Source organism: Anoplophora glabripennis, unplaced genomic scaffold (genome assembly GCF_000390285.2).
Source record: "Anoplophora glabripennis isolate ALB-LARVAE unplaced genomic scaffold, Agla_2.0 scaffold2161, whole genome shotgun sequence".
Lineage (NCBI taxonomy): Eukaryota > Metazoa > Arthropoda > Insecta > Coleoptera > Cerambycidae > Anoplophora > Anoplophora glabripennis.
This window is the reverse complement of record NW_019418244.1, coordinates 1-15113: the sequence shown is the minus strand read 5'-3', so window position 1 is coordinate 15113 and position 15113 is coordinate 1. Positions and strand designations below refer to the sequence as shown.

The window sequence follows — 15113 nt, the reverse complement described above, 5'->3', positions numbered from 1 at the left end:
TGACTTCGTTGGCAGCGATTTGTATTCTTTGCCACAACTCTTCACACGAGCCAATAGATTCTTTGTAAACTATATCTTTCATTCGAGACCAAATAGAAAAATCAAGAGGATTGAAGTCCGGACTTCTGGATGGCCAAGCAAAAATGCTTACATGGCCATCCCAGCGATTTGGAAAAACTACATCTAAGTATGCACGCACTGGCCGAGAAAAATGCGGTGTAGCTCCGTCGTGCATGAACCACATGTCTCTTCTTAAATAAAGTGGAACTTCTTCAAGCCGTGGAAGCATTTTTGTTTGGCCACCCAGAAGTCTGGACTTCAATCCGCTTCATTTTTCTATTTGGAAGAATCTATTGGTTCATGTGAAGAGTTGTGGCAAAGAATACAAATCGCTGCCAACGAAGTCAAACGCAATCCCGATATGTTGCTTCAAACTCGAAAATCTCTCAGAAAACGTTGTATAAAGTGTGTAAATGTCAACGGTGGATTCTTCGAACACTGACTAAATCATTATTACGAATTTCATTTGTTTTATAGTTAATTGTTGTAATAACTTGAAGAAACACTTGGTTTGTTTCGCTTTTAATTTCTTATATTATCAAAACATAGTGTTCGTTAAATCGATTTTTCTCGAAAACAGATGAAACGAAATGAAACAAGAATACACAATTAATGGAAAAATGATTGCTCTTTCAGGTTTTGAATCAAGTTTCATGTTAGACATACAGGGTAAAAAGTTATTAACTAAATTTTCGGTTTTCACAAATTTTCAAGTTCCTAATCTACATATTTTCAGAATAAACGCAAAAAAACGATTTAAAATTTTAACTTTCAACACCCTGTATTTCCGAAACTATCAACTTTCGGATAAGGCATGTTTGCGCCAATGGTCACCATTTCACGTGTAGTATCTTCAGCTTTCGATTTTCCCATTGTTAATGAATCACCCTGTATAGACCTACATATACAAGTATACACTCATATACATTCATATAACAATCTCTTGTGATACATAAAACATTATAAAGTTATATAGTTATATAATCCGACTGTGTAACAATCTGTTCTCTAACTGCAATCACTGGAGTATTGTTCATATACTTTACATACAGATTGGATTCACACTGCTCCAGTCTTAAGTATAATTCACCTTGAATTTTTTTTAAATATTCTCTTTGCATTAACGTGAGGTCCAGCAAGACAAATACCTTATTTTCCAGCGATTTTAGGTTAGTTTTATGTCTGATAGCTTTTAAAGCTTCCTCATGACTGGACAGAAACAACTTAAGTGCTGTTCGATGGGTTTCCCTGTATTTTCCCTGTCTACGTGTATTTAACTCCTCAGAATTTACATTTAGTTTTATCAATTTCGAAGGCATCTTCAAGATCGCCAATTCTTCTTCCGATCTATGGCTCTCATTAGTGGTGTCACTATCGTTTAGATTATACAAAATAATATTTTTTGAGCATTTTTCCCGCTCTACTATTTCATTTATTATGATGTTTTGATAATTTTCAGAATCTTACGGGTACTTGATTAGTAGCTTGCTTTAAGTTCTTTATTTGTTCTTTTAATTTTGTTACAATATTAGTAAGTTGCTTTACTTCTTTTACTAAATCAATTGTTGTTGTCAATTTACAATTACTACAAATATATGATATTAATAATAATAATAATAATAATAGTAATAATAATAATAAATCTTTATTCATGTAAGTCTGTCACAGGATATGAAACGTCATAAATTATTCTAACATACATAAGACAAACCAAATTAGAAAAAATACAGCATTATACATATATACACATAAAAAACGAACAATTTACCTTGACACAGGAAAATCATAAAATTCCTGTAACGAATAAAAACAGTTGCCGATAAGGAAAGAACGTAATTCTTTTTTGAATAGCCTAATATTTGTATGATCCTTAATGTGACGGGGTAATTTATTGAAAATTGTTCCACATAAATAAAGCGGCCCCTTCTGAAATGTTGTTAAGTTATGAGTATTTAAATAAATTAAATTGTTCCCACGTGTATTATACGCGTGCACATTGTTATGTTGTTTAAAAAAATGAGGATGGCTTTTAACAAATACGGCAGCTTCGTATATCAATATACACGGTAAAGAAAAAATTTTATATTGTATAAATGATGTTCGACAAGATTGTACCGGATTGAGACCTAGAATCAATCTTATGATTTTCTTCTGGCAAATGAAAATTCTATTAAATTCCGCGCTAGTCCCCCAGTAAATTATCAAATATTTTAAATGGGTATAAGCTAATGCAAAATAAATATTTAAAAGATAATGTTTATCCATTATATTTCTCAGATTTCTGATCACATAATAGGCAGTATTTAATTTCTTTACGAGATGACCAATATGAGTCGACCAAGTAAGCTGCTCGTCAATGAAAAGTCCTAAGAATTTTGTGTGTTGTACTTTTTCAATCATTGTATTATTTAATGACACTACTACATTAGGGCATATTCTTTTTTTAAAGAATGTAATGTAATGAGTTTTTGTTGGATTGATAATCAGATTATTTTTAGTACACCACGTATAAAATTGTTCAAGTGCGGCATTTACTTTCGCTTGAAGCTCGTCAGCAGATGAGGCACTAATACATATTGTACTGTCATCTGCGTAAAGAATCAAAGTGGTATCTTCGACAGTTATATGTTGTTCTAAATCATTGATGAACAATATAAATAGTAGGGGAGATAAGACACTCCCCTGGGGAACCCCCAATGGAATCTTAGAAGAATGGGATATGTTGTTGCCAATTTTCACATTTATTTCCCTGTCAGTTAGGAAAGAGTGAACCCAGTTGTCAATTGGATACCTTAAACCCATTTTTTTAAGTTTATCAACCATAAAATCTTTATGAATGCAGTCGAAAGCTCGTGTTAAATCAAAGAAGAGAACTAACACGAAATTACCTTTATCGATTGAATTGACAATGTTATTAACTAACGAAAACGAGGCCGTATTTGTTGAAAATTTTGGTCTAAAACCGTGTTGGCTGTTACATAATAAATTTTGTTTAATAGTGAAGTTAAAAATTCGACAGTGACAAATTTTTTCGAACAACTTAGAAAAGCTAGATAATAAAGCTATGGGTCTATAATTGTCGATGCAATCGGTTTCTCCTTTTTTGTATAATGGAATTATATTGGCTAATTTAAATGCATTAGGAAAGACTCCAGATCTGACTGATAAATTAAAAATGTAACACAACGGATTAACAAGGAACTGAGAAATATACTTTATAACCTTAATTGGAATGCCATCTGGCCCACTTGATGATTTATTTTGCATTGTATTAAGAATGTTTTCAATTTCAAACGGTGTGATGTCATAGAAAAAAATAGAAGAGGGACATTCCACTCCAGTAGAACAATCTCCACTTAATACAGGATATGTGTTACTTAAAGTTTTGGTTGCTATTTCCGCAAAATAAGAACAAAAAACATTTCCAATCCTTGTCTTATCCTAGTCTTGGACTTTAAACAATCAATCAATGTGATAAGGTTTTTCACATGCATTGCATTTTATTTCCTTATCAGCAGATATTTCATTTTTTTTTACTTGTAAAACAATGCGGCATTGTAATTGTAGGAATTTATCGAAGTAAGAAAGAAAAAAGAAGGTAGTAAAAAACTTACTGGCGATAATAAATTTACACTTCTGGAATCTCCAAGCCAAACTAGTATCTATAAACCTGTTGATTTATGCATCCTTAGATTTGTTGTAACTTCTGATATATGGCTTATGTATAGATATTATTATAAACTAGCAACACAAAACTGAATATTATTTCCAACCAGAAACACTAGCACTTAACGTCGTCGGCTAAAATTTGCCCTAATTTTTTTGCTTGTAGAAATTTTGACCCAAATTTTTTACATTTTGCTATTTTCAAATTTAGATCTGAGTTTGGTAATGTTGTTTCATAACCGTTTTCGAGAAAAATTGGGGAAATGAAGGTCTATCATATGTTGGCCTCTCATTTTGAAAATTTCGACAAGCAAAAAAATTGGGGCATATTTTAGCCGACGACCTCCCAATTGAGACGCCCTTGATCAAAATTTTTTTAAAATTTTATGATGATCTATTTCGACTTTTAATGAGCGTTCATGGTGTCAAAATTCATAATTTTCCTTCAACCCATTTCTGAACTATTTAAAAAAAAATAATTTTTTGAGGTCCCAATTATGGGGGCGTAGCTCCCTTAGGATTTCTCGACCAATATTTATATGAAAAAATATTCTTATTTTTGGCAATCAAGTGGTAAATTATTGGACACTAATTATGAGACACCCTGTATATATATATATTGGAGAAATATGAATAAGTTTGTGATTTCTGCGAATTAGTAGCAATAAGATTATTTATAAACTATTGCGGTTGTCAAATCTGTTTAAATATGTTGTACTAAAAATTTTAATTTTTTTATCACTCCAAGTGAGAAATTGTTATAATATGCTTTAATTTATGTATTAATATTACTAATCCTGTTCAATAACAGCATCATTTTAAAAAATGTTGTGCATATTGCTGAATGATAATCACTTTTATGTAATAGATTAACAGAACGTGAACGAAAGGAGCGACAGCATAAAAAGGACTTATTACGATTAGCACAAGAACATGAAAAGGCAAGGGAATTAGAGCGTGTGCAAAGGTATCATATGCCCAGAGATTTAGGTAAAGATGCTACTTCAGATTATGTTGAAGTGGATGAACTGGAGAAGGCACCTCAATCTGAACAAAAGAAATGGGAAAAAGACCAAATGGCATCAGCCGTTTTCAAATTTGGTGCGAAAGATGCTATTAAAAAAAAGGAATATGAATTACTTCTGGAAGATCAAATACAATTTATTCAGGCCCTACAAATGCCAGGTAATAAATGTGAATTCATTTATTTTAAAAAAAGTGACTTAGGGCTAGTTTCCATATATTTCCTTTAATTTTATATAATATTCAAATGTCTAGAAGAATTAACATATTCATAAAGCCAGGGAGTAATTAATTTTTTAGTGTCAAAAAAAAAAGAAATGATTGAGCAGTTGGTTTTTTATTTGATGGGAACATCCTTGATGCAAAAACTTAAATTCCAGTGTCAGCGCTGTCTATGTGATAATTATAGCACTAAATAGCAAAAGGTGTCAAGACATAACTTACCTGAAAAGGTTTAATTACCTATTCAATGATGTAGTAAATCTAAATGTAGAATATATTTTTAAATTGTTTCTTGAGCAAAAAAAATATTTACATTGTCATTAATTTAGTACAAAAGGTGTTTTAAATATTCAGTTAATTTTTTGCTAAAAATAAATCGTTTTATACTATTTATTGCATAATTTTTAAATCAAAAATTGGCTTCTCCAAGCTTTATTTTCATAGGAATGTTTCAAATTGGAAGTGAAAGTGTTACTATCTTAGAAATCATCAGAGATAATCAAAGTTTGCATTTTATCTTTTCTGAATTTATTTAAAAATTACACAAAAACACTTTTCCAAAGCCATTTTTGCTTCTCTTTTTGAATGAGTAATCAGATTTTCATTACATTTCATTTTTTAATAACCATAATTTATTTATTTATTTTTTTTCTAAATACAAACCTATATCTGCTACTGGATTCCTTATTCTGAATCCGATAATGTTATATGCTACTGTTTAATGACATTTCGGACTGAACAATTCTTATCATTTTATTTTTTCTTTGCATTTTTTTTCTATGCTAAAAATAGACAATGACAATCTCAAAGGCACTCACAAAGGATGGTTTCACATATCAGATTATGTAAATAATCCGAATTATAGAACCTGGACTGCACAAAATCCAGTTTACAATCCTTAAAAGTGGGTAGCGATATCAAGAATATGTATAATAAGGCCTATATTTTTCTTGATATTAAACTTCCAAGATATCGAACCCTTATTTTAGAGCCATTTTTAGCATGATTACTTGATGATGAGTTGCAAGTAGGGTACTTTCGACAAGATGGGGCAACTGCACGTACTGTAAGAGGAACAAGTCAATTTTTGGAAACATTTTATGATAATCTGATTAGATTGTGGTCAACAAGGTCACCAATTATTTGAGAAATTAACAATATAACAGAACAACTGCAAAATGTGTATGAAAATATACACGGGAATTTTGTGCATAGATAGTAAAGCACGCCATATTGAACATAATACATAATTACATGCAATGTTTTTACTGCTAATATGCTAATAGCTTACTAATTTCTGATTCTGAATTTATTTTATATTGCAGTGAAATCATGTTATTAAAGGTTTGTAAATTAATGTAACTTTTTTAATGTTATTTTAACTATAAAAAAAAATTGATGGGTTCACATCTTGTTCTTTTTGTTTTCTAGTAAAAATTAGCAATTTTAACAAAAACAAAATAATTTTTCTCAATCATATGTATTAAATTTAATATGAACTGTTCATGTTAATCAGTTTCGAAAACAATTTTATTTAATGAGATCTAACCCCTTCAACCACCCCACTGTGGCTTATAATCATTTATGAAGGCTCTGTATTACATATTTCCTACAATCCATTAACTACTTAATCTAAAATTTTGAGAAATCTGCTCTGGACTCTTTCATAACCAGCATCAATGTTGATACATTGTGTAAGACAATGTAAGTTATGAATGCAGTACAGAAAAAGTAGCATTCATATACAAAATTTTGAGATACATATACTTATTACTTACAAAAATAATATATGGTTAGAATAAATACCAAAAAACCAATACAACAGAATAAGTTATACTCTTATGTCCTTCTTAAGCCCACATATTCCATATTTGCACCTGATGAAAAGCGTACATTTTTAAATCTGTTGAAATCTCCTATCTCCTTCTTGCACAAGAGTCTTCAATTGAAGAGTGTGAATATGTATTTTTTTACTAGTATGCATGTTTTTCTGTGTGAGATTTTCGGTCAGTCAAAAAAAAGTTTAATAAATACAACCATTGACTAATCCTTTTTGCACTTCATTTACACGTAAACAGACAATCTGTAGATATATTTTTTACTTACATCAATTTAAAACAATGAATAACATATTTAACAAATTACCTATATAATCATAAACTCAAGTTATAAGTTAATAAGATCAAAATATCATAAATTAAACTATAATTTATGTGCATAAATCAAACCAAAATTTTCTTGATTTGTCAGGAATTATTTTGATCATTTGCAACTGATTGGAAATTAGTCTGTTGCTTTATATGAGCCCTAAATTTATTGTCAGCATTGGTCACTTGTTATTCTTCGAACAACTTTTTTGTAAGAATTCATATTCATATACTTGATGGTTTTTGATAGTTTCTAATCATCTTTAGAATAAAGTTAGTAATAATAATTTAAAATAATATAATATGCTTAAGAAAGCAGAGATATGACTTATACATAATATACTCTTTTTTAATAATCAAATTGCTTCATTTAAATTAATAATAATTACTTAAACTGTTCTTATTTCCGAAATAAATTAAAATATAAGATTTAAGGTAGTTATCACCTATTTGAGATAATTACGAAATTTTCGGTATATGTAATTAATTATGCACCTGATAGATACTTTTGCAAAATTTCAGCACATTTTACCACATAGTTTCTGAGTTGTACTTAATCAAGGTTGACTATGTTTATCATGGGCTTAATGGTATCACCTTGAAAAATGTTGTTACGATGAAAACTTTGCTGTAGGCAAGACTAATTTGTTTAGAAATATGTTATATACAGGGTGTTTCAGAAAGACCTCCCATAAATTCAGGGGGTGATAGTACGACAAAAAATAAGAATTTTTTGTCTTATGAACTATATGTCTATCTCCTCTTGTTTTTGAGATATAGAGTGACAAAATAAAATTTTTTAAATAGAATTTTTACGAGAATATCCAAATGGTGCGAAATATTTTTATGAAATTTGGTATTCCGGGGTTTTTAAGGACGCCAAATATGCTGGTCTAATTATTTTTTGGATATTTCATAGAGGGCGCTAGTTATGCTACATTCCCATTACATTTTAGGTTCAAATTTTTTTAAAGTTAGGTTTTTTAACATTCGGGCTCCAATTTCTAATGTACAATTTTATTCTCTAAAAATAATGTACTCTTGTTAGAACTTCCTAATGTGGACGGTTTTTGAGAAAAAATACTTTTAATTGAACTGTTACAATATTACGGTGAAGAAAATAAATGACTTTTCTCAAAGTAGGCTTATGTCAAAACTTATTGATGGATGTCTCATAAACAACGCATACATTCTCAGTAAAATTTTAAACTCTAATTAATTTGGCGTATTTGGCGTCCTTAAAAACCCCGGAATACCAAATTTCATACAAATATTTCGCACCGTTTGGAAATTTTCGTAAAAAATCTATTTAAAAAATTTTATTTTGTCGTTCTGTATCTTGAAAACAAAAGGAGATAGACATATAGTTCATAAGACAAAGAATTCTTATTTTTTGTCATACTATCACCCCCTGAATTTACGGGAGGTCTTTCCGAAACACCCAGTATAACAATCTGGAAAGGATTGACCAGCTAAGATTAAAGATATTAATACTCAAACTTTTAACTTTTTCCTATGATTATTAGTCACATAAATGAAACGTAGCAACGTCTCGCACTGAAGAAAGGTTAGTTTGCTCGCGTGCTGACATTCTACAAAATTTTAAAATAAAACATTTTTCATTTCAGTTTTTTGTTTAAAGGAACTAATAAAATAAATCAAACAATAAAGACGATTCATGCAAATTTTTAAAAAAATTTACCAAACGATTGTAATGCATCCACTATATTTAACAATAACCTAAGTTAACCTTATGCCCTGTAAATATAAATTTCCATCATCTCCAGTTGTCAAACTACGTGACTCGAATATGAGACTTGCTGACAGTTTTCTACTTGAACTCTGTGCTCTGGTTGTAACCACCTTAAATTTTTTCTCTAAATGAAAACACTTGTAGTATGACACATGCAAATGTTTTATTTATTTATCTTAATAGGTTCAACAGAAAAGAAAGAACCAGAATTGACAGAAACAGAAAAAAAGAAGCTTAGTATTGAGGAAACTAAAAAAAGTTTACCTGTTTATCCATTTAGAGACGATCTAATTCAAGCTGTTCGTGAACATCAAGTTTTAATAATTGAAGGAGAGACTGGTTCAGGGAAAACTACACAAATCCCCCAATACTTACACGAAGCTGGCTTTACAGAAAATAGTAAGCATTAACAGTATAAATATATTTCAAAATAACCGCAATAATAAAAAAGTACATAGAATATATTTTTCTTTTAGCTAAAAGTGTATGAGAAAAAAAAATCAAGCTCAATTCACATTAAAAATTAAGGACCTAAGTCCTTCACGCTATCACATCTTATAATTGTAAAATCAATAACTAATGATATTCATACGACTTTTTTTTCTACAAAATGAAACTACGTTACATTTGTTAATATTTTGTTTTGGTTGGCTTGATTCTGTAAATGTTCTTCATGAGTTTTAATTTTTGAATATATCCTCATCCTCAAAAAAGAAGTTTACACCAAGGGATAATGTTGGATAAATCATTAATAAATAGAAGAAATAACAAGGGTCTTAAATTAGATTCCTGAGGGACACCAGATCAAATCTAAACTAATTAAAACCCTCGTACCACTGCTGTCTGTTTTGCAGATTTAATGAATATTTTTTCTATTAGAATTTTTTTTTAGGTAAAAAGATTGGGTGCACGCAACCAAGAAGAGTGGCTGCAATGTCTGTAGCTTCTAGAGTTGCTCAAGAAATGGGTGTTAAGTTAGGAAATGAAGTTGGATATGCTATTAGATTTGAGGATTGTACATCAGAACGTACAGTTATAAAATATATGACAGATGGTACATTACATAGAGAATTTTTATCAGAACCCGATTTACAGTCTTATAGTGTTATGATAATTGATGAAGCCCACGAACGTACACTACATACTGACATCTTATTTGGTTTAGTTAAAGACATTGCAAGATTTCGACCGGACCTTAAATTATTAATATCCAGTGCTACACTTGACGCTCAAAAGTTTTCAAACTTCTTTGATGATGCACCAATTTTTCGTATACCTGGAAGAAGGTTTCCTGTTGACATATATTACACTCGTGCTCCTGAAGCGGATTATGTAGATGCGTGTGTTGTTTCAGTATTACAAATACATGTGACACAACCATTGGGTGATATATTAGTATTTTTAACAGGTCAGGATGAGATTGAAACTTGCCAAGAACTATTACAGGATCGTATAAGACGGTTAGGATCGAAAGTGAAAGAACTCATAATTTTACCAGTTTATGCTAATCTTCCTAGTGATATGCAAGCAAAAATTTTTGAACCTACTCCACATGGTGCAAGGAAAGTTGTTTTAGCAACAAACATTGCAGAAACGTCACTTACCATAGATAATATAATTTATGTAATTGATCCAGGTTTTGCAAAACAAAACCATTTCAATTCTCGAACTGGTATGGAAAGTTTAATGGTTGTGCCTATTTCAAAAGCATCTGCCAATCAAAGGGCAGGTAGGGCAGGCCGTATTGCAGCAGGAAAATGTTTTAGATTGTATACTGCTTGGTCTTACAAGCATGAATTAGAAGACAATACAGTACCTGAAATTCAGAGAATAAATTTGGGAAATGCAGTTTTAATGTTGAAGGCACTGGGAATTAATGATTTGGTGCATTTTGATTTTTTAGACCCACCACCACATGAAACTCTAGTATTAGCTTTAGAACAACTTTACGCCTTGGGTGCCTTAAATCATCATGGAGAACTCACTAAATTAGGCAGAAGAATGGCAGAATTCCCAGTAGATCCTATGATGGCTAAGATGTTAATTGCTTCAGAAAAGTAAGTATTTTATATACAGGTTTTAATTCCTGAGAATATTTGATATAGACTTATGGATTTTGGATTAGTGATATACTGAGGGGGTGCTTGCATCAGAAATATAAAATATTTTCATAGAAAAATGTGTTAGATTACCAGAAATATACCATCATTGGCATACAAAATACAAAATATTGACATCATTTTAATTACGTAAATGTTAAACCATTGTGTTTAGACCAAAATAGTGTCGTAGATCTAAAGCAAATATTTGAAATAAATGTGATATTTTTCAAAAATATCACGTACTTGAAAATCCAGTGCCTGGATCATCATTGTTTAATAGAACAAAGTTTAAAACAGTACTACAAAATCATCTTAAAATTGGTACGTAGGAAACACCCCCAATATTTTGCAGTTAAATTGTTTGTAGATAATTTACAAAAATACAGAGTTGGGAAAAAATTGATCAAATTTAACACAAATATTCTATTTACGCATATAATAATTTAGTTTCTTAGCCATTGAAGGGATAACAGCAATTTTGTTGATAAAACACGTGCGTCGAATATCGATGTGAATTTACCATTACTAGCTCACTAAATGTACTGGAAGTAGTTTAAAGTAAGTTCATTTGTGGTTGAACACTATTTGACCGTTAATGTCAACAATGACTTCAATGGCCAATTTATATGCCGCAGTTCTTGGTGTTTGCTGGGTAGTTTATATTCATTAGTACATGTTAAATATGTAGTACTACGATACCATAAATGATCTGTTTCTATTTACAATTTTTTTCTCTCTTATCATTTGAGTACCTACAATTCATTGGAGGTGTTAATAATTTTTAATGTTTTTATTTGCATGTGATGACGGATGTCACAGCTTTCTTTGATGTGTTATCCTTGGTAGTAGTTTTATAGATAATTCAATGTTACAAAGGCAAATATGATAGTGGACCGTATGTATGTATTTACATGAATGATGTAATATGAACACTCAAAAAAAAATTATATCAATGCCACAACTTACTAGTGTCTTCTGTTCAGCTTCCAATGGTAGATTAACAAGTTTTCAATGCACAAGACAGTAGCAGAAAAATACAACCGGGCCTAGTACTCACATGACAAGTTTATAGTCGAATAACTGATTTCTTGAGTTCTTCCATTTGGGACAGTTATGACAAAATTTATTTATTTGGGTGATTTCTATGCGCCAAAACAAAAAAACAAAAAGTGATAAAAAATGAATATAAGCAAATAATTAAGTTTTACTGTTTTACTAATAATTAAAATAATAAAAACCAACTAGCTATTTAAACTATCTTAAACATGAGTTGACAAAGTATGACATATTTCATAAATACAAAGTAGAATACACTAGAGGATATAAATTTATATTTTCCAAGAGACAAAAAAAAAAAGACATTTTTATCAAGGTGGCTATGAAAAAGTGGTTCTCACACAACCCATTTGTTTGTGAGATTAAAGTAAAGTAAATAAGAGTCATCAATGGCCAAAATTGTGTACTAAATTTGATAGTGATACTTCAATTTGTTTAGAAGATATTTAAGGAGGTTTATCGGGTGCGGAGGTACGTTTAAAGTCTAACGAGAGTTTCTGTAGATTTGCTAGTGACTAAAGTAGTAAGCCTTTAGATTTGGCAACGTTGCACTTGACTGGCTTTGTTTGGATGCCTAAATTTGAAATATACATCATATGTCACACCTGCGAATTTCAAATAATATGCTTCTTTGAGAACCGTGGCATTGCCGCTATCACGCATATGGAGGTTAAGTTAGTCAATGAAAGCAGTTTGAAGGAGAATTATTATAAATTATGTATCTTACAAGTACCTAATCGATTTCTACGAGTTGTCATATGGTTTCCTATTTATACAAGTTGCTGTGGAAACTGTTCGTCAATTGTTGCGCATTCTAAGTGGAAAGACCAAAAAAATCAGCATTCTCATAAGACTGTGTACTAAATCGTGAAAAATTATTTTATTAATATCTCGTCCCTTAGGTATCCAAACTAGTCATAATTTTTTTTGAGGATTTTCTTCATATTAATAAGCTTATATTAATTTTTTTATGAATATTTGTTCATCAATTCCAAATCAGATAAACCTCCTTAAGAAAAGCCATTGTGAACAGGTCATCTTCAAGTTGATATATCATATAAGGAATCAGAATTGACGTTTTGTGTTAATTTTTACCAATCCATGTACAAATTTGGCAATCGAATTCAAGGACACCCTGAATACTATAGCCTATGGTTATCTTATTTACAGTTTTTGATACAAGATTCTTTTATAAAAAAATTTTGTCTCTTAAAATTTAGTTATCTGATTTGGATTATGAGTAAAACAACACTTATAAAGAAATATGGAATGTTTCAGAATTCAATTAGAGGAGTGATTCTACCCATAAAACTAAGGAAAAAAGTTTATATAAACATACTTCATAAGGTTTATCTTATTGTTGTTTACTTTACCCCTAGATATGACATTTTTTATATACTGGACCTCTTCCAGCCAGTCATCTCTGACATTATTGATACGTATCCTAACCTACCCTTTTATTATTGGTGGCGATTTTAATTGCCCCATTATGGGGATACACCTCCAGCAGCTTTAGCATCTTCAAATCTTTTTAAGGAGAAGTCCAGTTGATCAAGTCATAAATGTGAGAGCGATGCCTTCTCAATTTTGTGCAGCACAATTATTTTTCTTTACTCAATGGTAGAGTTTGCTTGTCAGTAGTTGCCAAATAATTGTAATAACTGTCGGTACCATATCACATTATAACTAAAAACCAAGAAATTCCAAATTTTATTAATAAGATTTTGTAAATGTTTGAATGTTTTACGAGAAGAATCTTTACCAATTTTCATAATCTAGCCTAAAAAATGTTTGTTAGCCGAAGTAAAAGCATTTGAAGAAAATTTAAGGTAAATGTGTGGATGGGGATTATACAAAAGATTGTTTGGGTCCCTATATTTTGCCGGAAAAATCAAGTAGAATTGCCGACATTCCTAGAAGCAAATCATGCCAATTTTATAGAAAATGTCTCTTTAAATATCAAGAGAGATTCTTACTTTGGGTAAATGATTGCCCTGACTATTACCATTGAGAGTAAGGAACTGGTTAAATACCAACTATCCCAATGAATGGATAAGCAGAGGGGTCCTGTACCATAGCCTCAACGTCACCCAACTTGATTACTTTAGCATATGAAGCAGTAAATACAAGGGTGGAATTAATACAACGTATTCAAAATGCTACTGCATCCATTACGTCAGTGCATTTATCAATTTCAAGTTCTTACATCCCGAAGAATGACTCATCAATTCAGACAGGCCCCGGCAACGTCCACCAGCTTTTACACACACACATTTAGGATGTCGTAAAATTTTCCATTTTTAATTGGCCAATGTAATTTAAAAATTTGCTGCGTATGTATTTTTATTTGGTGATTTATTTTAGATATAAATGTTCTGAAGAAATGGTTACAATAGCTGCCATGTTATCAGTAAATGGTGCCATATTTTATAGACCAAAAGATAAAATTATACATGCTGATACTGCTAGAAAGAATTTTAATCACACTGGTGGAGATCATTTAAGTTTATTAAATGTTTATAATCAGTGGAGAGATTCTGATTATTCGACACAATGGTGTTATGAAAATTTTATCCAATACAGGTATGTAATCGTATTTGTTTTTTTAATATTTTTTATGCTTGTTTATAAATAACAATGTTTATATGACACAATTTTTATTGAAATTGTTAGTAAATAAATTCCAAACAATTGTTCAACATTCAAATTTTTACTAGATGATAATGTAAATTGAATTAATACAGTGTGTTTCGAAATAACAATTCATCATCATTGTTCAAACCTAAATGATATAAAATAACTTAAATAATTACTGATTTTTACTGTTGTAATATCTATTTCAAATCAACTGAATGAAATATCAAGCAAATACATGTATAAGTGCAACATGAATAAAATAAAACTTTTGAGTATTTTTATAAGTGGATAAGGAAGTAATTCTGTGAAGAAATAATCATTTATTCTTTGAGATGAAAAATAATTTATAAATTCATTACACATTGAAAATGTAGTTAATTTTATTTTTAATTTTTTCTGTTTTGCGATATGTTGAAATTGTATTCTGTTGTTTTTAATGGGAAGTAG

At 30.3% G+C, this 15113-nt stretch overlaps 1 protein-coding gene across 1 annotated transcript in view; it reads left to right on the top strand.

Moving 5' to 3' along the window:
* The window catches only part of LOC108916437 (putative pre-mRNA-splicing factor ATP-dependent RNA helicase DHX16), a gene marked incomplete at its 3' end in the record, with an annotated part of 17498 nt that extends 2886 nt beyond the window's left edge, over positions 1-14612 (top strand). The window contains exons 2-5 of the mRNA XM_018722692.1: positions 4595-4911; positions 9055-9270; positions 9764-10928; positions 14394-14612. Of these exons, the coding sequence (XP_018578208.1) occupies positions 4595-4911; positions 9055-9270; positions 9764-10928; positions 14394-14612 (1917 nt within the window). The remainder of the gene's footprint in view (positions 1-4594; positions 4912-9054; positions 9271-9763; positions 10929-14393) is intronic.
* Between the last annotated feature and the right edge of the window lie 501 nt (positions 14613-15113).